The sequence below is a fragment of the Trichosurus vulpecula genome, chromosome 8 (assembly GCF_011100635.1).
Source record: "Trichosurus vulpecula isolate mTriVul1 chromosome 8, mTriVul1.pri, whole genome shotgun sequence".
NCBI classification, from domain to species: Eukaryota; Metazoa; Chordata; class Mammalia; order Diprotodontia; family Phalangeridae; genus Trichosurus; species Trichosurus vulpecula.
The window spans coordinates 227,892,622-227,916,447 of record NC_050580.1 but is presented as its reverse complement, the minus strand read 5'-3'; the positions used below and the strand labels follow the sequence as shown (position 1 = coordinate 227,916,447).

General features: G+C 38.8%; 1 protein-coding gene across 1 annotated transcript in view; it reads left to right on the top strand.

The window, feature by feature from the left end:
* DCAF5 (DDB1 and CUL4 associated factor 5) overlaps positions 1 to 22,525 on the top strand; it is a 124,162-nt gene extending 101,637 nt beyond the window's left edge. The window contains exons 7-9 of the mRNA XM_036734893.1: positions 3,448 to 3,514; positions 10,181 to 10,308; positions 19,898 to 22,525. Of these exons, the coding sequence (XP_036590788.1) occupies positions 3,448 to 3,514; positions 10,181 to 10,308; positions 19,898 to 21,652 (1,950 nt within the window). The 3' untranslated portion in view covers positions 21,653 to 22,525. The remainder of the gene's footprint in view (positions 1 to 3,447; positions 3,515 to 10,180; positions 10,309 to 19,897) is intronic.
* Positions 22,526 to 23,826: the final 1,301 nt, after the last annotated feature.

The window sequence follows — 23,826 nt, the reverse complement described above, 5'->3', positions numbered from 1 at the left end:
TTTTATGTGGCTCACCATTCTAGTTTCTGATCTGAGACCATGAAGCATGAAATACATCCAAATTGCCCACAGACCCTCACTTGTGCTTGTGGCCTGGCCTTTTCATCTTGACAGGTCAGTCTCTTCAGCTCCGTCAATTCAGAGTACATACCTCATTTTCATTTAAAAGTAAAATCTATCCATTGTATTGAGAATTTCCCAATGTGACATTGCCATCACTATGTTTGCAAAGTAAGAAATCTTTCCTAACATCAATTTCAACAGCATATTGTAGGTGCGACCAAATAAGCATCTTTATACTTGTTACTTCATACACTTGCAATGCAAAATAGGAAGATCTTGGTTTTTCAGTTAATTAATTGCAAAGGTCTTCAGGCATATAACCCATGTTCCTTTCCACCATATCACTTCTAAATAGAATCATTTGAAGTTGCTTTGCATGTGATCTGAAAGATTATTTCAACTCTATCAATAGTATAACTGCAGGTGGCACCAACATTTATCTTAACGATGCTTTTTTTTTAAATTTTGCAAGTCTTAAAGCAGTTATTTTGATGTTGCTGTCATTTTTTGAAGTTTGCTTTTGCTTATTAAAAGGCTCTTATTTTCTCTGGAAAAATTCTTTTTTTTTTTTTTGCCAACTTATTCCACATAATGCATTTTTAACATCTCTTAGTGTGTTAGGATTCATGCTATCTGCTATTTAAGTCTCCGTACAAAGCAAATACAGTAGTTTTCCCTCTCCATAAATAACAATATTCATGATTCCCAATTTGGAGTCTCTGGATTTGGGTTTTTACTTCATGTTTCTTTATTTCCACTACTGTTTTTGTTATCTTTGTCTTTATTTTAGCTGCTCCAGCAGATTTTCTCCTCAAGCCAATTCTACATTTATCTATGTTAAAGGGACATCATTTTACTTTGAAAAATTAAATAAGACAAGCTTAAATTTAATTACTGAAAATGAGGGAGTTGAACCAGATGACTTCCAATGTCCCATCCAGCTCTAAAACTATGATATTATGAAACTTTGAAAGAATTATTTATAACCGTTCTTGGATTATTTCAGTTTTTCAAAAGCTGCAATTTGGGGAATATATTGCTTTTTTGATAAAGATAATCATATTATGATACTTTTAACTACATAATAGATACTGTGGTACTTCCATATAAGGTTTATTTAACTTCAGGTTTACACACTTCATGTTTATATGCATCAATTAGCATAATGCAGTTCTTGTGTCATGAGCCGTCTGCTGGTGGTGATGGCAGATCATACCCATAGACAACACCTCAAAATTGACTTCATTTGAATGCATGTTAAATAATTGCTGCAGTACTGTTCGTTGTCAGTGTGAATTCATTTTGTTAGGGTTGTTTTCATTGATTTTGACTTTAAAATTTTCATTGAAAAAGTAGGTATGTCAATGTAAAACTTACACTAAAAAATATCCAATCTTGACCATTGGTTCCTGGGGACAAAGGGAGGTAAAATTCCACTTAAGACCAAATTACTAAGTATCTTTGGGTAGCAGTTATATTCATCTTTAAAAATGTATCTTTCCCTGTTTCTTTAGGGGTCTTCTGAGAAGTAAGAAATTTTTAAAATTACAATAAATATTGCATAGTGATGTTTTTCAACTGAGATATCCTTAGAAAAATTTGGGTTATGAAATTTCCTGGGGAAATAAATGGAGCTAAATGGATTGAGGTGGAAAATACTGCTAATTTCAACTTAAAGCAAAGCTTCCTATTTTTAAGGTATATACCTTATCATTTACATGAACTAATGCAGAATGAAGTGAACAGAACCAGGAGAACATTGTACACAGTAACAGCAATGCTGTGTAATGACCAACTCTGATAGACTTAGCTCTTCTCAGCGATACAGTGATTTAAGACAATTCCAAAAGACTCAAAATGGAATATGCTCTCCATATCCAGAGAAAGAACTATGGAGTCTGAATGCAGATCAAAGCGCATGATTTTCTCTTTTTTTTCTTTTTCATGGTTTTTTCCTTTTGTTCTGATTCTTCTTTAACAACATGACTAATGTGGAAATATGTTTAATATGATTATACATGTATAGATTATATCAGATTGCATGCCATCTTGGGAGTGGGAAAGAGGAGGGAACGAGAAAAAAATTTGGAATTCAAAATCTTATAAAAGTGAATGTTGAAAAGAAAAAAAAAGTGTGTGTGTGTGTGTGTGTGTGTGTGTGTGTGTGTGTGTGTGTGTGTGTATGTATATGTATATATTCCTTATCCTGAATTGCTTGTTTGTTGTATATGTATGTGTGTGTATGTATATATATATACACATATGTGTATATATATATACACATATATGCCTTATTCTGAATTGCTTGTTTGTTGTCACTGGAAAACACTTTGAGAGTAGAAGGTACTTAATGGCATATTTGTGGCATGGGCCAGTGTCTCTGAGATAGCCGTTTACAGTGACCTGTGGCAGATGGTTATTGTGACCGTGGATTTGAGAAAGGCTGAAGGTAAATTCTTGAGGTTGTCATAGTTCAGATGTTCTTTTGAGTAGTGCTTGTATATATCTTCATATTGTCAAGTTAGCAACCACAGCATCTTCCACACTGACAGGGTATTCATTTCAATTCAGCAAACATGTATTCCGCAGAGTACTGTGCTAGGTACTGATCACAATACCAGGTGGTGCTATTTGATGCATTTGAACATGAAATGTATAAACTTGAAGTTAAATAAACCTTATATGAAAATACCATGTATCTATTATATAGTTTAAAATACCATAATGTCTATTATATTTCTTAATACCATTCACGTGGTTAAGTTCAATATAACATGGCTAAGTTCATTCAGATACTGTGTTATAGGAACTGTGCTAAGCACTGGGAATAGAAAGACAGAAACAAAAAGACTGTAGACCCTGTCCTCAAGGAGCTTACATTCCATTGGATCTCTACTTTGAGTCTAGAATGTATCCTTTTTACGAAGGGTGGGTGGGTTACGGTGAATAAAGTAAAGCTAAGTGGTGATTTTGTTATGATATACATTATGTTAATAATGCATTGGTTTATATTGGTTCCTATATTTTTGACAATAAATATAATGTATCATAGTTGCATTTTGTAACAGTAGTGCATTTTATTTGCAGACAAATGAAACAAACAAAATTTGAAAATAATCAACTCTGGTCCTCACACACCTAATATTCCATGTCTGATCTTACAGCTTGGTTTTATTGGTAGGCCATGTATAGCAGGGGCCTAGTAAAAGGCTTAAGGGCATATCAGACAGGGACTTCACATCAATGTTCTTCCCTACCTTCTCCTCCCACTACTGTTTAAGCTAATAATTTTGAAGAATTTCTCTTTTGCTGCGAACTTGGTACATGTATGTTTGTCTAATAACTTTTTTTAAAAACTTATGCTATTTTGTTTTGTTCCAACAGTACATCCTTTCAGGCTCTGATGACTTCAACCTGTATATGTGGAGAATCCCTCCAGATCCAGAAGCAGGTAAGCATGGTCTCGGTATGTGGCAGATCCTAGTTAGTATTGGAACCATGTAAAGTTCTGATCACTCTTCCCTTGTCAGTCTTGAAATTATAGTTCTGGGATAACCAGGGGAGAGGCAAGTATGTTACAGTAGTTTTAACAAATGCTGGTGGTTTAGAAAAGATGAAACTGTCTGTTACTGAACCAAAAAGATAATTGCCAAATGTTAGCATTACGAAGTGGTGTTCAGAAACACTTTTAGGCCCAAGTTTAAGGGCAGCCATGCAGTTGCTGTGGTTTAGTTACTAAATAAATTGCAAAAGGGCTTCTACAGATTGCGCTTGTGCGTGTGTGTGCGCGCGTGTGCACACACATACACACACACATGCACGCCCCTTTTTATCGTTGTTGTTCAGGAACTTAAATACAAGTGAAGCAGTTAACTTTGAAGTACAACCACATGTGATAACACTGCATGACACTTTTCAAAGTGATTCAATAGAATTTAGAGACAGTTATGTACATAGGGTATTTAAAACAGACTTTCTCCCCTTACTATTTAGTCCCACAATTAGAAATAATCTTTTATCTGAAATGTATCTTTTTTCTGGTTTCAGAAAGCTTTTTATTATTTTTAGACAATCTATCTACCTTTGCCAGACTTATCATTTCATTGGTATGGTAAACTCCCTGTACCAGTGTATCTGCTCTGTGGTATTAGACAGTGGACTGAGACATTGAGAAGTGAACTTCTGTTTTCTTCTGTACATTAAAAAATACATACTTCACTGACCTTGCTTTTCTCTTTTTGACCATACTCCCTAATTACTTACTATTCCTCAAATTCTCTCCCACAGTAAAAAAAAAAAAAAAAAAGCACAACCCTTGTAACAAATTAGCATAGTCAAGCAAAACAAAACCACACATATGTCATTTCCAAAAAATGTATGTCTCATTGTGAACCATGGGCCCATTATGCCAACAGGTTAATACATATATACTTTCTCATCAGTCATAGTTGGTCATTTGACCAGAGTTCCTAAGTTTTATGGAATTGTTTTTTCTTTACAATGTTATTCTTAATTCAAACAAACAAACACAAATTACCAAAATTGTTACTATATAGATTACTTTCTTGAAGAACAAGCCTTCTTAAAGTTTTATTAAGTTGAGACAGCCAAACTATGAACACTTAATTTGACCGAATGAATGAAAAAGCATTTGTAAGCTCTTACTATGTACAAAGTGTTGTTCTCTAAACACTAGGGATACAATTAGAAAAATGAAAGTCCCCTACTATCAAGGAGTCTCACATTCTAATGGAGGAGATATAGAGAGATAGATATGTATAAATGGTTTCAGCTACAAGTCAGATGGAAAGGACCCATGTTCTTAAGGGTACAGGGACAAAGAAGATAGTGATTATTTCTACTGTTAAAATCATACCAACTTCTGGTGTTGAATCATTTGACAGTGCTAAGGACTTTGGTGGTAAAAAACTTTATTTTCTTGACCTTTAGTAGCTATTGTTTCAGCAGCCATAGAAAGGGTTGCTAAGCCATATCTCCACTGTGTTTGCTTCCCAAGATGGTGGCTGGAAAAGCTGGGATGGAAGGAAGAACGGTTTTCTGGGGGTGAAGGAGTACTGTCACTCCCAGGGCTCTTGGGGTTTACCTGCTCATCAGTGGCAGTTGGTCAGAAGTTTTGCTGCTGCGGAGAAACTGGACCCTTTCTCCGTAGTGACTTCTGTCAACAATAGTTGCAGGGCCAGGCTAGAAGCAAAACTAATAACCGTGGGAGCATTGCTATTCCCAAGGTTCTTAGTTTCAGGGTATTGGGCTATCTTCATGGGGGTGCTCAGGGGGTGATGATCATGATTGATAATGGTTTGCCTTACCTAGTAAATGCCACCATGTGATTCTCTCCCACCACACCCCCAAAATATCTTTTCTTTCTATTGTTATTTATTGTTTTGATTAATTTTATGGTTGACTCTCTAGAGTTCTCTCCATAAACCATCACATCGTTTGAAAAAAGCCACAATGCTATTTTCTCCTTGCCTTCTTTTTCTTACTGCTGTAGGTAGTATTTCTTGAATTATATCAAAAAACAGTGGCTACAATAGACATTCTTACTTTACCCCTGATCTTAACTGGAAAGACCTCTGACAATTACAGTTAATGCTGGCTCTTGGTTTTATACATAGTCCATTTTTCATATGCTTTTTATCATAAGGGGATGTTGTATTTTTTCAGAAGCTTTTTTTTCATCCACCGATGTCATGAAATTTCATTGGTTTTTATTAGTCTCTATTGTTTTCATATTTTTCCAAATATTGAACTAGCCCTCCATTCTTGGTATAAAGTCAAGTCAATGAGTCAAATCAATAAGCACTTGTTAAGTGTAAAAGACAATGTTCTAAGAGCTGGGGATACAAAGAAAGGCATAACACACACACACGCGCACACACACACACACACACACACACACACACACCCCTATTCAGTAAACTCCAGTGGCTTTCTGTCACTTCCAGGAGCAAATACAAAATGTTCTGTTTGATATTCAAAGCCCTTTATTGTCTACTCCTTCTTACCTTTCCAGTCTTCTTACACCTTAGTTCTGAACACATACTCTTCAGTCCAGCGACACTGGCCTCCTGGGCTGTTCCATGAACGAGATATTCCATCTCTTGGCTTTGGCTTTTCTCTCTGAAGCTTTCTGGATCATAGAATTTAGAATTGAAAGTTACTTTAAACTTTAGTTCTCTATGCTTATTTTACAAATGAGGAAACTGAACCCCAGGGAGATAAAAATTACTTGTCTGAATCACACAGATAGCAACACAGCCATGATTTGAACCCAGGTCTTCTGGCTTTGAAAATAATGTTCCTTTCCCTATACTATTCCCTTAGCTTCAGTGAAGATGTAGTAAGCACTTTACAACTTCATAAGTACTTGTTGATTGATTTTGGGAGGAGGGGAGACCTAACATTACAATTGCCGTGACAAGATTGTGCCTTTAAGGATACAAAAGAAGAACCAGATGAAGTAAAAATAGTACTAATAGTTCAGATAGTACGCTGTGCTAAGTGCTTTTACAATCTTTATCTCACTGGATCCTCACAACAACTCTGGAGAGTAGGTGCTGTGTTATTCCCATTTTACAGATGAGGAAACTGAGGCAAACAGGGTAAGTGACTTGCCCAGCATCACACAGCTAGTAGGAGACTGAGGTCAGATATGAACTCAGGTCTTTTTGATTCAAGGCCCAGCACTACATCCACTTTGCCACCTGCCTGTCCTCTAATAGATCAGAGAGCAATAAGAAGAGGTAGCCTCCTGCCTGTTATCTGAATTTCTAGACATTTATACTTTCTATGCTTGAGACAGAAAATTTGTTGCTGTTACATTAGCAATAAATATGAGAGAAATATACCCCATGGTAGCCAGAGTTTGTGAAATTAGAAATTTTCTACCTGTTGCCTTTTTTGTTGTATTATTCTACTAAAATGGTCTCATTCTCAGAGCACCCTGGTGCTATGGTGATAGTTGCTATAGAGATACCTAGAGCCTGTGTTTGGAATATTATTGGATAACACCACTTTTTAATGTTCAGGTCTTCCAAAGATCACTCATCTTTTTTGCCATCTGCAGGCAAAATTTGGAAACTGGTAAGAAACTCCTCAGAAGACTATGGTTCTGTTCTCTAACCAAGAGGAGAACGTATCTACAACTATTCTCTCCACTCCAGCACTAACAGGGTGGTAGGCAGAAGTGATGCGTTAATACTCAGTCTAATCTGATTATTCTCTTCCCTCCAATAGTCCCCCGAAATCAATCAACAAGCATTTAGAGAGAGAGAGAGAGAGAGAGAGAGAGAGTGTGTGTGTGTGTGTGTGTGTGTGTGTGTATGCACTTGCATGTATGTATGTGTGTCTGTGTTGGCATTGGGAATTCAAGTACAAATAATGAAACAGTCCCTACTCTCAAAAACGTTCCTTTTTGGTTGGGGAACCAAGTACACATATAACATATGACGTATTAATGTAAAATGAATAAATACAAAGTGGTTGGGAGAGAGAGCACTAGGAACTAGGGACATCAAGAAATGAAGTGTCCTGTGTTGAAAACAAACAGAATCTCGTATAGGAGTAGGAATAATGTCCGGCATATCTGGAAAGATAGGTTAAGATCATGCTGTAAAAGTTTTAAAAGCTTAGTAGAGGAATTCATATTTTATCTTAGAGACAATAAGAAACCACTTGAGTTGACTAAGGAATGATGGCACATCCATGTTTAGGGACTTGAGTGGTGAGAGACTTGAGTCAGGGTCTATTAAGAGTTTTTTTGTCATAATCTGGAAAAGAAGTGATGAGGACTAAACTAAGGTCATATCTGTGTGCATGGAGAGGAAGGGTCACATGTTAGAGATGAGATAGAGGTAGAAGTGTCAAGATGTGGCATCTTGTTAGTTACAGGGGGTGAGGTCTAGGATAACAAAGAGGATAGAAACCTTAGAGACTAGAAGGGTAGTGGGGGCCTCTGGCAGAAATAGGAAGTTTTGAAGGGGGGAAGTAATAGAGGGAACTGAGGAAGATGATGAGTTGTTTTGGACATAGTGAACTTGAAGTGTCTCTGTGTTATCAAGTTTAAAATGTCTACTTGCCAAACTGATGATGCAGGGCTGAAACTTGGGAGAAACTAGGATGTTTGTTCTATTTTTCTATCATCATACATAGAGATGATAGTTCAACCCATAAGAACTGATGGAGTTACCAAGAGAAAGAGATTGGAGAGGGAGAAAATGAGAGTTCAGAACCTTGGGGAACACTCACAGTTAGGTGATATGGATGATAAAACAGCAAAGGAGACTGAGAAGGAGCAGTTAGGTAAGAGGAGAGAGCATCTAGAAGAAAGGGAGATCCAACGGTGTCTGATGCAGCAGAGAGGTCAAGAAAAAGGAGTGCAGAGAAAAGACCATCAGATTTGGTGATAAAGAGATCATTGGTAACTTTGGAGAAAACAGATTCATCTGAGTGAGGTTGATGTTACGTTACAGAGTTGAGGAGGGAGTAAGAAGTGAGGAAGTGGAGGCTTCTCTTCTAGAAAGCTTTTTCAAAGAGTTTAACAAAGAAAGGGAGGAAAGATGGAGGACAGTAGCTTGAGGAAATTGTAAAGTCTATTGAAGATCGTTTTTTAAAGATGTGAGAGTCTTGGCCATGTTTGAAGCAGTAGGGAAGTAACCAGTAGATAGAAGTTGAAGATTTGAGAGAGTGTTAGGGGGATTTCTAATTAGGAAAGCGGAACACTTACAGGTAATGATGAGACTACACACACTATAGTATGTGACCATCCCTATATGTTGCTGAGGTGAACAAATAAGTCATAGGAATTGAGACTGAGTAATCAGGAGATTAGAAAATATGAGGCACACCTATGTGAATATTGGAATAGGGACATCTAGAGGAGAGCCAAGAGTAGGAAAGATATAGTGGGTCTAGTTGGTTCAGTTGCATAATTTCCTCTAGGTCTTTGGCTCTTCTCTAGTTCGATATCCAACTCAGTTACTATCTAAGTGAACACAGGCCACAAAATATAGAGAGGTACCCTGAGGAGCTCTTGTGAGGAAATTCATATCCAAGCTTTTAATGACTTTTTAATGAGTAGATTTAGGTCTCTGAACTTCATTTCTTCCTCTTCCCCATTGTGACAATCCAAACTAGCCTCATGGGAATTTATGGAGACTGGTCCTGTCTAGAAGCTGGAGACAACCCTCAATAAATCTGTGAAGAAGGCTTGTACTCTTGCTTCCTCTCTTCTTCCTGGGCTTTTACCTTCTCCTTAAGTGAGTGCGTTGATGGTAGTGGGTTTGCACTCTCATATTTGGATATAGAGGAGAGTTCACTCTGTATGTTTATATATGAATGCTCTGTATGAGTATAATGCTCTCAAAAATGATTCTCATGATTATAAATTTGGCCTACATGCATGAATTTTTTTAAAATGTTAAAAAAAAGCCTGCTTTAAAAAAAGAATGTTGGTTCTTTGGCTGGAGGAAGGTCCAAGCAATACAGGGAGAAAGATTTTTTACCTAGATTTGGTAAAGTAAAAATAAAAAATATCAACAAAATCTATTTTAAAAATATGTTGTAAGCACCCAGAACAGTATACCAGCTGGTATACTGGACCTGAAATGACGTGTTCTTTTTCTTCCATTTTCTCCTACTAGTTTTTGGCCTAATACATTTGGCAGTACCCTTCCCAGAAATACCTTTATTTGTTATTTACATCTGCTTCTAATTCAAGCCCACCATTATAATTCATTTGCTTCGGGTTGCCAAACTGGTCAATTTCGTTTGTTTCTAGTATATTTCTAAGCCAAGTGCAGAAATCAAAAGCTTTTTAAAAAAAGTTTTAAATGGCCTTCACTTGACAATGGAATTGCAGTGGGTAGATGTGGGCAGTGTTTAAAGACTAAATAAAAGTACTGGTTAAGAGCACATATGCTGAGAGGTGTTTCTTCTTCATTCTTTCTATAGCAACTTTATCTGCAAGATAGAGTATTTTGCTAGTGTTGTATTTTTATATATTACATCTCAGCCTTAAAGCTGAGTGCCTGACATTACCTGGAATGTATTCCTATCCATGCATTCCCCTTGTTTGATTTTTCTTCTTTCTTCCCAGGTGGCATTGGCAGGGTGGTCAATGGAGCCTTCATGGTGTTGAAAGGCCATAGGTCGATTGTCAACCAAGTCCGGTTTAATCCCCACACCTACATGATCTGCTCCTCTGGTGTGGAAAAGATTATCAAGGTCAGAACTTTACCTTATTCTTGCTTTTAGAGAAAAATTGCCATAGTATTGTGACTTGAATTAGATGGAATCTGACAGAACCTCAGATAGGGTTCACAATCCAACTATTTAATCAAGGATGATCTTAGGAATGATGTGGGGAGTGGGGAAGGGATGTGTTTTTATAATATTTCTAAAAGGAAAAACAATCTGTACATGATAGAGTTCCACACTTTCATGTACAATCATCTTTTTCTGTTCTACTATACCCATTTTATGTGGTAGTTAAATTCAGAATGAAGAAATAAAACAAACCAAAAAAAATCATATTTTGGCCTGTATTTAGGGCATCAGTTAAGTATCTTCCAGATGTTGCCTCACATTGCTACCATGTTTTCATCTGTCTCTTGCCCTTAAATTTGATTAATTTGCCTGCCAAACTTCATGTCGAGGTTAAGGGGATATGTTGTGTAAGACTCATTTTTCTATTTCCCATTGATTGCTGCCATAATTTGTCAAGTCTCTAAACAAAGGATTCTGAGAACCACTGGCCAAAATACACTGAAAAACAAAAAAAAATTGCATGCAATTATGTTTGAGGCCATTTGATAAAACCAGAATAACTTTAATCAATTGTATATTGACTGAATTAAATCATTCTCTACCAAGGTGTATTTTTATAGTCTGCAAGTAAGACATCCAGCCTGGCATGTATCCATGGTAAGATGGCCCAGTGCCCATCACTCACATTCCAGCTGCTAGACACCTTGACTCCTTTCCCCATTTGGTCTTCGTGATTGCCAGCTTTCCATCTTGGACTCACACTTCATGCTGACTGTCATTTTATCGTTTAGGGACCATCCATATGATCATTTTAATGACCGAGAAATCTTCCTTGGTCCTACAAGTCAATAGTCACTGTGTGTGAGTGTGCGTGTGTGTGTGTGGTGTGTTGAGAAGAATGGAATAGTAATTTTCTTCAGTGCTTTCAAAGCCTTCATACCCCTATTATTCTAAAAACATATTACCATACAGAAAGATTTATAAAGGAAAATGAACATTTGCTAGGAACAATTTTTAAAAATCTGTATCATCATAACTATCTTAAATCTGATGGCAGACAGGTGCTCACAAAGGTACAGTGCAAGTGGTAGAAATCACAACTCATATTTGCCCATAGCCCAATTTCCTTCAAGCTCAACCTATTACTGCTTTAGCCCTGGGAGCCGTTGCTAATTTGCATGACTTTATATGTTACCCTGAGAAATTTTTTCTCAAATGGCCTGGTTTTCCAAATCTCTGGTCCCAAGCTCACTGACATATCTGTATACATAGACTTCTGACTTTATTTATGGCTGGAATCTAGACACTTCTTTCCTGGCTTATTGCTAAATGAATTTTGGGTCAGTTTTTGTTTTGCGACAGTCTTCCGTTAGTCCTGTGGCTTATCTGGTTGATATCTCTGTGATAATTAGGATTTCCTTTGTATTAAAAGCCATTTGTTAGACTTTTTAAAAATATTAATTCAGACACTCCAATACCTCTTTTGAATTTAGTGAGTGCAGATTTCTCCCCTTCAGGATTCTTAGCAGTTTATTTGATTTTGCTCAGACTTGTGAATTCTTTGAACCTTTCTTTTAACTAATTGACTGTAGTGTTGGCACCAGAACATGCTCCGTCTAGGCACAGATGACATAATTCTTTTACTCCAGAGATGCTCTACTTGGGTACTTCCTATAGAATAGAGCTTCCTTGTTTATGTGCTGAATCCCACAGTCTACTGTTGACTCAACTGAAGTCCTTAAGCTTAAGATCACTGTTGGGAAGTCAGCCAAAGTCTCAGAAAAGGAAAAGAAGAAAATGTTTTTTGCATGAGGCCAACCACACTGAGCTGGGGAGATCACTGCTCCAGAAGATAGGACATTTAAGACTCAATTGTTAGCTTCTATACCAAAGGGATTAGGATCACCATACCAAGATATGGTGAATCTGAATCTGAATTGTCTGAATTAAGAAATTATAGTGCCTGTACCTAGAGGGAAGAGCCATTAAAACTGAGCTTGCTTTTATCTCAAGTGTATTTGCTGTGGTGGAAGTCTAATGGGAAATTGCATCTCTTTGGGAATTAGAGACAGTGGTGATGATAACTTAATACAGTGCCTAGCACATAGTAGGCACTTAATACATGCTAGATGCCTGATTGCTCGGCAGAGTAAGATAAGTCCCTGTCCTGGCCAGCAATCACCTCGTCCAAAGGCAGCTTTGGGCATGCTCTGGTTCTGGCTCCTGTTGTAAAGGGGGATTCACTCTGGTGACTCGCCCCTCAGGAATGTTGTGGATTGATTGGTGTGAGCTATTTAATATACAGATGATTATTTCTAGAGGGCTAACAGACTACATCAAGCCAAATTCCAGTCTCGCCATAAAACTGCTTCTTCCCCCCCACCCCCAATACTCAGCTCCACTCACCATTCTCTTTTCCTGATCTTTCCAAGGGCACCTCTTTCTGCCTCAAAAGGAAGAGGTCTCTACTTTCAGTTGTGGTTTCTGAATGCTTGCGCCTAAAAGCTCTTCTCTCTCATTAGTTCCATGCCTCCCTCTGGAAACTGTGTATTTTGTAATTAATAAATGCAGTGGCAACAAGGAATGGCCTGGACAGAGAACTGGCCTAGAAGCCGGGATGGTTCAGGTGCTGCCTCTGACACAGAATTAGCTGTGTGACTTGAGATGAAACCATCAGGTCTCAGTTCTAATGAAACCACAAATTGAGTCCCTGTCCCTAATGGAAAGGGACCTGGATTCCTGAATACCTGAGATTAAAGCCAACCTCCAGCACGTTGTAGTAGCATGGCTCTTGGCAGATCACTTAAGCTTTGCCAGCCTCAGGTTCCTCGTCTGTAAAATGGGAATAAGAGCACCCACTTTTCCCTTCTCAGATAAAAAGTCTTCCAGACAATTTAAACCAGATCCTTACTGTGCTGTGAGAAGTGCGTAGTGGTCACATATGTACAGATCAGTGGACTGCTTGCGTAATGATACTCCCAGTTAAGTGTTTGAATAAACAACCAGACTTTGTACTTGCCTGTAAAGTTTAACTCTTCCCCCAAGAATATTTCTTTATCCCTCTTTTTTCTTATGAACCTGGCCTACTAACAGTCAATAAACATGAAGCGCCCACCCTGTGCCAGGCACGATGCTAAGTTACCAAGGATACAAAAAGAGGCAAAAACCAATTCCCGGCCTCCATGGAGCTTACAGTCTAAAGGGGGTAACAACATGCAGACAAATATAGTCAGAGCAAGCTATATACAGGACATGTAGGAAGTAATTAAGAGAGGAAAAGCACTGGAATTAAGAGGGATTGGGGAAGGCTGAAGGGGGAATTTTAATTAGGACTTAAAGGAAGCTAGGGAGTCCATTAGTCAGAGTGGAGGAGACAGAGTATTCCAGGCGTGAGGGACAGCCAGAGAGAATGCCCAGAGCTGAGAGGTGGAGTATCTTGTTCGTGAATAGCCAGGAGGCCAGCGTCACAGGGTCAAAGAGTGCATGTCATGGAATACTACTTTCACACCTTTGCCCCAAATCTATTTCATTTCATATTTGTTAGAAACAACTTTCCTTTTATTTCCGCTATAGCTTGTTAGCCTTCAGGATAGTGAAGCAAACAATCATATGTAGAACGTAAATTCCTTGAGAATAAGAACAGCCTGGGTTTTGTCTTTGTACCTCGCACAGTATTTGCACATACTAGGCACTATTGAATTAAATACTGTTTTATATGTGGTTTAATTTTAATGATAGTAGAACAAGAGAACAGAGTCTTTTTGCAAAAGACCCATTCCACTGACACATCTAACACTTCCCAACCCTCCGGATGAAACAGACTACTGGATGGATTCTTTGAGCGTTTCATTATTTTCCCCAGATTGAAAGACTCTCAAAAAGAAATTAAGGAATGAGCAGCCTTCCTAGATTTTCTCAGCCCACAGAATTTCCCTTTAGGGAACTGTAGGTTCTAGAATATGAGGATTACTAGATCAAAAACCTGGAAGTTTTGCTAGGAAGATGGCTTAGTCTTTTTACCATTAGCTATCATGATTCTCCTAGCAAACTTAATACACAAAAGGATCTGTGATCTTATTGATTTGAGCATTCCTTGCAGTGATACAGATTGCAAAGCATGCTCACCCCTCCTACATATAACTCTCATTCATGCCCTCCCATAAGTTCATTACAAGGGGTCCACAGAAGGGGATGTGTTGGAGCTGAATCATATCAATCTTGACATTCTTGCTTTAAACAAAATCAGAATAAAGAAGTTGCACCTAAAGGGAAGGATGGTTCATAAATACTAGTTAAAAAGCAAAGAAAAAAGTTGAAAATTAGTTTTATCATATATCCAAAAGAAAGAGAACCATTATTTCATGGGATATTTAGTACCAGAATACATGATAATCATTGCTAAGTATTTGCTAAAAGACTAGCATGAAAATAATTGCAACTGGTTGTTAGGGATAAACAGCAGAGAAAATCTATGAAGAACTTGATAAGACCCTTCAAATTCGAGAAACATATACTCTGATATTCGGCAGCTTCAATGCAAGGGTGGAAAAAGGTAAGAATGGGAACAGCATGATTAGAAAAGAAAGAATGAGAGAAGCCAGACACACACACCATACAGAAGTCTGATACCTTTATATCAGAAATTGATAGGGCATTGGAAACAACATGTCCCAAATAGCATGACAAAGCAAAAAACGAAACTGAAGGACCAGAAAAGACATGTAACCGATGTGGGAATTATCCCTAAATCTCTTATCTATGTGCAGTCAGACCTGGTTTATTAAAGCTAGTATCACAAGTTACAAAAATCAAGAAGAAAGAATAATGATGAGGAAAAGATAGAGTGTACAATTGAAACAACTTATCTTGAACTGTGTACATAAATATTTAATGATTTCAAAATGGGAAATGGACATAAATTATATAAAAACCAGTTTTAGTAATTTTATAAAGAATTTTAGCCATTATAGAATTGCCACAATGAGAACAAAAGAACCCAGAAAATACCTTTGTCAGCATACTTTTTGACTTACTTGCCAACCAGGAAAAATGGCTACCAGAGCAACACTGGATTCGAATATAAACCTAGTCATAAAACCTTTTGAAGGATGATAGACAGTTATGAGTAGGGTCATCCCATAAAGCACCAGTAAAGGGTAAAAGCAGTTTAAGAAGAAAAAAGAAGAGAGTGAGCATTGCAAAGCTCCTTCTAATGATCCTGTTTCCCATGAAAGCTAAAGCTATTTTTAATACCAACATTCTACTGCTGTTACCAAATAGCAAAACATGGAATATGACAAATTCTGAAGACTTAAAAATTAATATCACACAGAGAACAAAGGAGAGGCAAGCACATGGTGGGTATGAACAGGCTGCGACATATCACCAGTGAGGAATTTTAAAGAAGGAGTAAAAGATGACATCAAGGAATTGTACAGTAAAGAGAGAAAATTATTTGGTCACATGTCTCAGATGAGGGATAGCAGATGGTCATCTAAATTATTCTTTTGGTACCCTTGCAATATCAGAAGAAAGTGAGGAAAGCCTTCAGCAAGTTGGGCTAAGTTTTTTGTAAAGGGCAAATTCATTTCTTTACATACTCTCTTTCCTCTGGTATTTTCTTATGCCTAAATAAAAGTGTCATGAGCTTTTATTTAGCTATTTGTAAAATGGGGCTGGGTAGGAGAGCTAAGAGGAGAACATAGAACTTCTTCCTGTGCCAAGGGTTCTGTTTCCAGACAATTTTTCCTCCTTAACTACCAAAATCTACTCTAGGACTAGACCTCTAGGATGATGAAAAATTAGTTAATACTTTGAAACCATAATTGGAACTTCTTTTAAAGGGCGGTTAGATGTTGTCTTTTAACCTTTAGAGGCTAGTAGACAGGTGAAAGATTATAAAAAGCTAAGGTTAAGTGAACTTCTTAAGGAATTTCACAAAAGCATTTTAGGGCAAAATTGCCTCTTGGCAGCTAATTTCATGGTAGTGTTATCATCCATATCCTTTTGAGATGAACCTGTGAAGCTAAAAAAGGAAAAGTCTTAAATTAAACTTAAGCAAATGAAAACTTTGAAGCTTGGAGAGTTGAATTGGGTTGTTGTAGGAAGCTGTTTCACAAACCCAGAACTGTGTGGTATTTTCTGGGTGGTGATGCTTTCACCCAGAGTTGCTAAATGAAGTAAGGGACCTAGAGGAAGCTGGAGCAAGCTTCTACGGAGTTTTCACAAGGAGGAAAAGAACTTGTAACTGCTCGGTTCTGGGGAAGCAGTGCTCTTAACATTGCTGAAAGTTGGGAAGGTTCAGGAGGCTTGTATTAGAAGCTATCTAAAGATAGTCACCCTGTCAGGCAAGAATCAGCATTACCATGGCTACATGCTAATGTGTATGAGCTTATCTGGGCCACTTTGTGGACTAGCCTGTCATAGTCAGGTGGATCTAATAATTCTTATTTGCAGTGACAACTTAATTACTGTTAGCTTGGTTTTTTTGCATAACATCTGCCAAGTGCAGGATTTTCTGTGCCTCCTCCCTAACACTACCACCTTCCTGTGAAGAAGCTGGCTGTTTTAAACACCTGTGGCTAGATGGATGGAGACCTCATCTGGGTGTCAGAAAACCTTGGTTCTTGTTGCAGCTTCTGATCCTGATACGGTAAATAGCACAGATCTTGAATTCAGAGAACCAGGATTTAAATTCCTTTTCTAAGGTTAAGTCACTTACTGTCTTGAGCTTCAGTTTTTCCATCTGTAAAATGAGGGGGTTGCACTAGAGTAGATGATTTCTGAAGTTTCTTCCAGTTCTAGGTCTGTGATGCGTGAATGAATTCATTCATGGTGTCCTATGGTTCCCCACCTTTCTTTTTTCCTCTAATTAGTACATTCCCTATATCATTAGGCTGCTGTGGATAATATCTATGATGGGTTTTTCTTTAAGGTGCAGGAGAAAGGACACAGGCATTTTGATAGTTCATAATATTACTTGAAAACTCACAAGCTCGTCATTCCCCAATTGAGGAATGGTCAAAGGATATGAACAGGCAGTTTTCAGAGGAAGAAATTAAAGACATCTATAGGCATATGAAAAACTGCTGTAAATCACTACTGATTAGAGAAATGCAAACCAAAACAACTCTTAGGTAACACATCTCTCCTGTCAGATTGGCTAACATGACAAAACAGGAAAATGATAAATGCTGGAGAGATGTGGGAAAATTGGAACATTGTTACATTGCTGGTGGAGTTGTGAACTGATCCAGAAATTCTGGAGAGCAATTTGGAACTATGCCTAAAGAGCTATAAAACATACCCTTTGACCCAGCAACACCACTTCTAGGGCTGTATCCCAAAGAGATCACACAAATGGGAAAGGGACCCATATGTACAAAAATATTTATAGCGGCTCTTTTTGTGGTGGCAAAAAATTGGAAATCAAGGGGTTGTCCATCAATTGGGAAATGGCTGAACAAGTTGTGGCATATGAATGTAATGGAATACTATAGTCCTATAAGAACGGGGAAGATATGGACTTCATAATAACCTGGAAAGACCTACATGATACAATGCTGAGTGAATGGAGCAGAACCAGGAGAACATTATACACAACCACAGACATATTGATTCTGTGATGACTAACCTTGATAGACTTGGCTCTTCTCAGCAATACAGGGTTCAAAGACAGCTCCAAAGGACTCATGATGGAGAGAGCTGGCTACATCCAGAGAAACAACTGTGGAGTCTGAGTGCAGACTGAGGCAAACTATTTACTCTCCTTTTTTTTGTTGTTTTTTTCTTCTCTTTTGTTTTTGTTTTTTTGGTTTTGTTTCTTCTTCCTCATGATTTATTCCATTGGTCATAATGCTTCCTTACAACTCGACTACTGTGTAAATAAGGTTAATGCGAAGTTATATGTAGAAGATATATCAGATTCCATGCCATCTTGGGGGGGAAGAAAATCTGGAATTCAAAATCATGTGGAACTGAATGTTGTAAACTAAAATTTAAAAATCTTAATTAAAAACAAGGGAAACTCACAAGCTCACCTGTGTTCCTATGATTGATTGCATTTGGAAAAATCCCACACGTTATCATCAGCTTTCTTCCTAATTCCAACAATTGCAATGTTGTACAGCAGCTGAGCCTGCCTCTTGTTTCCCATTTTTCAAGATGCAATAGGGAATAAGCAGAAAATTGAAGAAAGTCCCCACTGATATTGATGGGACTGAGATGGTTTCTTTTTCTGGGGGCTGTGACTGGCCTTAACCTAGCAGCTGGACAGAATGTTGGAGAACTTGGTTCTTCTTGGTTGTTAAGCCAGTTTCCTGGGTAACACTGCTTGCCTTCCCAGGGATGAAAATGCAATGTAGGTTGTTGACTATTCTTACTAAAGCAAGTGTAAGCAATACCTATTAGTTAAAAATAGCAATACTGCCGTTGGGGAATATAGATGAACAGACTAAAATATTAACTCTCAGGAAGCTGTGGTGTAGGGGCTGTATATCATTCTGAAGAAAGTTTCTCTTGGTAAGATCTTGTCTCTTGATGCCAATCCCTCCTTGTCTTCTCCAGAAAATTGCCTCTACTGTTATTCCTACACTTCCACTCATCTCTGATTCTGTCCCTATCTCTTGGTATCTTTCTTGCACCTACAAATATCCCCATATCTCCTCCCTCTTTTAAAAAACCCTCACATGATCCAACCACCCCTTCTGCCATTCTATAACTCTCCTTCCCTTTTCAGTCAAACTCCTTGAGAAAAGTACCTTTATTTTCTCTCCCCTTATTCTCTTCTTACCACTCTGCAACCTGGCTTCCTGCCTCATCATTTAGTTGAAATTTTCAAGTGATTTGTTAATTGGCCAATTAAAGTCCTTTTCTCAGTCATCATTCTTGACCTTGTATAGCATGTGATAGTTAATCACCTCTCTACGTTTTTATGACACTGCTCTTTCCTGGTTCTTCCACCCATGATCGTTCTTCATTCTCTTGTTCTAGATCCTCATCCAGGTCATGCACACTAACCATGGGTGTCTTCCAAGGGCCTGCCCTGGACCCTCTTCTCTTTTCCCTCTATACTTTCTCTTGATGATATTATCAGTTTCCATGGGTTCATTTAACATATCAATGCAAATGCTCCCCAGATCTGTGGGGTCTAATCCTAGTCCTGAACTCCAGTCACACATCACCATCTGCCCTTTGGATACCTCAAACTGGGTGATCCCATGGGCATCTCGAATTCACCTTGCCAAAACATGGTGGAAGAGAGCTATAGATGTTGCCTAGACTCACATCCTCATTTTTTTGTAAGTGAGAAAACTGAAGTCCAAATATGTTGAGTGACTTCCCCAAAGTCACACTGTGAGTGGCAGAGTAGGATATATCCAGAATTGACCATGACATAAAAAGGTAAAAAGCATCAACAAAATGTTAACTTTTTTAAAAGCAGGAGGGAGTAAAGTAAAAGAGTGGGGGAGGAAGCCCTGTATCTATGACCTGTGTTGTCACTTACTTTCACATATTTTCAAATCGTTTCTTTTTCTTTTCTTGCTAGATATGGAGTCCTTACAAGCAGCCAGGTTGTACTGGAGACCTTGATGGTCGAATAGAAGATGATTCTCGCTGTCTCTATACCCACGAAGAATATATCAGCCTCGTGTTGAACAGTGGGAGTGGTTTGTCCCATGACTATGCCAACCAGTCAGTCCAAGAAGACCCACGGATGATGGCTTTCTTTGACTCTCTAGTACGCCGGGAGATTGAGGGTTGGAGCTCAGATTCAGATAGTGACCTCAGTGAGAGTACCATCCTACAACTGCATGCAGGGGTGAGTGAGCGTTCAGGCTATAGTGACTCTGAGTCCTCAGCCTCTCTGCATCATTCTCCACCACCCATGGCAGATGAGTCAGCTGATACCACCTACCACCTGGGATCCCTTCGAGCTACAGCAGTAGCATCCCCACCACCCTCTTCATGTGAAGATGTGGCCTCTCGACAACAGCGTCTGTCTGCCTTGCGGAGGTACCAAGACAAGCGCTTATTGGCCCTCTCCAATGAGTCAGATTCAGATGAAAATGCTTGTGAGGCCGAACTGGATACTGACCTTTTTCCCCGACCCAGATCACCCAGCCCCGAAGAGAATGAGTCTACTAGTTCTAGCAGCAGCAGCAGTACGGAGGATGAGGAGGAGCTAAATGAGCGGCGCACTTCTACCCGTCAGAGGAATGCTATGAGACGGCGGCAGAAGCCTCCACGAGACGATAGGTCCAGTGCCCCAGGAAAGCATGTTGGTACCTATATTGGAGAAGATAACTATGATTACCCTCAGATCAAAGTGGATGATCTCTCCTCCTCACCAGCTTCCTCTCCAGAACATAGTGCCTCCAACATGGAGATTCACCCAGGACGGGTGTCCCCATCTTCTGACATGGAGTCAGTTGAGCGGAAAATCTACAAAGCTTACAAATGGCTCCACTATTCCTACATCTCATATTCAACTGGTAAAGATGAAGAGACTTCCCTAGGAGTTGGGGAGACAGATGAGGGAAAACCTGGGACAAGTGAGAAAAGCAACCCTACTCCTTCTTCCAGTAAAAGCAGTTTGAGTGTAACTACTCCCCAAGACAACCAGGATCTCCCCTCTGAAGGCCAAGGCAGGGAAGCTTTGAAAGAAGGCAGTCCTACCACAAATCCTAGTAATGGCCAAGGCTGTGATCATGACAGCCACCCATGTTCAGAGGAACAAGAAGGAACATCCCAGGGCACCAATAATAGCAGCACTATTGAACACACTTTTGAGACCAAGAAGCTCAATGGAAAAGCCCTCTGCAAAGCCATAAGTGAAAAGTCTGAGGAGCAACCTTTGTCCACAGCTCCCAAAGGATCCTGCCTGCCTCTCAGTAGTGGTTCCATTAACTGTCCCAGGACCCAGTCTGATGACAGTGAGGAGAGGAACCATGAAACTGTCTGCCCCAACCACAACAATGGACACTTCCACCCTCGACCCCTTCATCTCCACAACAACGGACAGAACTTTGGGGAGTCAGAGGCAGTCACCCACTCTTCCCCAGGACACTCAGATGCTGACAATGACAATGTGCTCCTGCCTGGGGCACTCTTGCACAAAGACTGCCATCTATCTGAAATGGACTGTGAGGACCACAACCCTGGCATGAAAGAGGACTCAACTGAACCCCACTTGCCAGACAGCAGGGGCACCCATGGACGAAGTGGACTCAAAAGGCACCGAGGGGAATTGGAAGACACAGATTCAGAAAATTCCTCCTCAGAGAAGAAATTAAAAACATGATAAATACAAGAGGGAAAAAAAGAGCCTGCAGAAAGAACGCTATTAAAAAAAAAAAAAGAAAAAATGAGAAAAAAAAACCTGTTTAGTAAATACAGAGGAAAAGGAAAAAAGTATTAAAGGCACATAGAGCCAGGGTCTGAAATGTTGTGTCTATGATGCTGCTCCATTCCATTCAGCGACGGGTCTAAGTCTTTGGCCAATGGCTTGTGCTGTATAAAGAAAAAAAAATCCAAGTGACTCCTTTATTAGGGAGACTTGAGCATAGTGTACCTGTGCGAGGTTCTGTTAAAGTAAATCCTTGTTGAGACATTTGACTTATTCTTACGTGTGGTGTGTGTGTGTGTCTGTGTGTGCATGCACATGTGTGTGAGAAAGAATGTGTGTGTGTGTGTGCGTGTGCGTGTGTGTGTACACCTGCACACATGTACATGTGTGTTCAGCCTCTTTGCCTGGCTGGTGAGTAAGAATTTTCTTTTAGTTCTCCACTTGAAAGAATATATAGATGTATATTTTTTTGCCACCTCACTCTGTTTACACATCATAGGTATTCTGGTCTTAATGAGGGATGACTGCTACATTTGATCCTGTTTCAAGCAGGAATTGTAGAGATGTAGTTCTTGGGTGGGCAGACTAAGGAGCTAATGGAAGTAGTCTTTCAGCCCCTTGACCGTGCAGATAAGAGCATGGTTGCTTTCTTGAAAATTGTGAAGCCTTCCATGTTTTCTATATGTAGCACTTTTTTCATGAAGCACTTAAAGTGGATGTATTTCATTAAAGCATTCTTCATGCTAATGAGAGGTTACAGGGGAAATGGCCTTTTTCAGGTTCAGGGAGAGTACATGTTCCTAATAAACTTCATTGTTTTCAAGTTTGGTGATGCTGCAACACAACTTTTATGAAGATATTAAGTTGGAATTATATGCGTTGTAACCAATTTGGTGCTAGTTCTTAGATCCCATTTGAACAAAAACTAGCAGATGCTTCTTTGGCTCCGTATGTTCAGGGTTAGGCTTATAGGAGGAGAAGAATGACAGCTTTTAGGAGCTTTGCACTTTCACTACTAACATAAATTCTCATTGATGAGCAACTGAGAGCCATCAAGGTGGAGGCGAGTATCTAGTTGAAAAAGAGTGGTATTGTATACAGCTAATTTGTCACAAACCCCATTGGACAGACCTGGTTTGATTTGAAACTCCCTCAGATCGAGCTCCTGCACTGTAGTATCAAGTTCCTATTAAGTTGAATATTACAAGGCAGAGAATATAAGGAGATGAGTTGGTCGTATGTTCCCATGTTTCTTAGATAAAGGTACATGCTTTGAAATTTATGAAGAGAAAGGGGTAAAGATCAAAAGACTCACAGTGCTGCCATGTAGTGGTTAGAATCACCTGAGCATAGTGAATGTTTGCTATACATTGAAACATAAAACATGGTTTTAGAAGCCCAATAGAAGTCTATGGAACTGCTCAGCTGAATTGCCTACACAGAAATCCCTGAAAAGGCAAAGGAATGTAGAGTGAACAAAGGGGTGAGGGAAGAAAAGCAATACAATTTCTGTTAGTCAAACTGGAAACTAGATCTGAAAATTAGTATTTGACTTTCAAATGCAAAGCATTTTCCTTTTGCAAGGAGGATTTAGGAGGTCAAGATTTCACATATAGGTTTGTCAAGGGGGAACAATGAGGAGGGCATGATAGAGATAAGTGGCCCAAAGTTTCTAGAAGAAAGAGATTTGACTACTTTTAGGCATTGAGGGAACTACAGAAAAAAATGGTAAGCCAGAAGGGAATGTCATCTTGCCAAGCTTTCTGTAAAGCTAAAGATACACCTGGCATGGCATGATGCAACTTAGGTATGAAAACACCATTGGGGGAATGGGGGGAGGAAATATTTTCTATCAACAATGTGAATAGCAGTGGGAAGGGCTCAAAATTGAGCAACTGTTACCTTATTTATTGGAAGGAGGGAAGAAAAGTTCTGTAACAACCATTAGAATTTCTTCAGATTTGTAATCAAGGTGGCTTTATGATTTGTCTTCTTTGATTATACACAGATCACTGTAAATTCTGTTTTTATAAGCCCAAGTAATTTTTAAGAATTTTGCTTTTGCAAAGTTTATTAAATTGAAAAGGTTTTTTTTAATCCTTCATATACAAAAGATAATCATTCAGTGT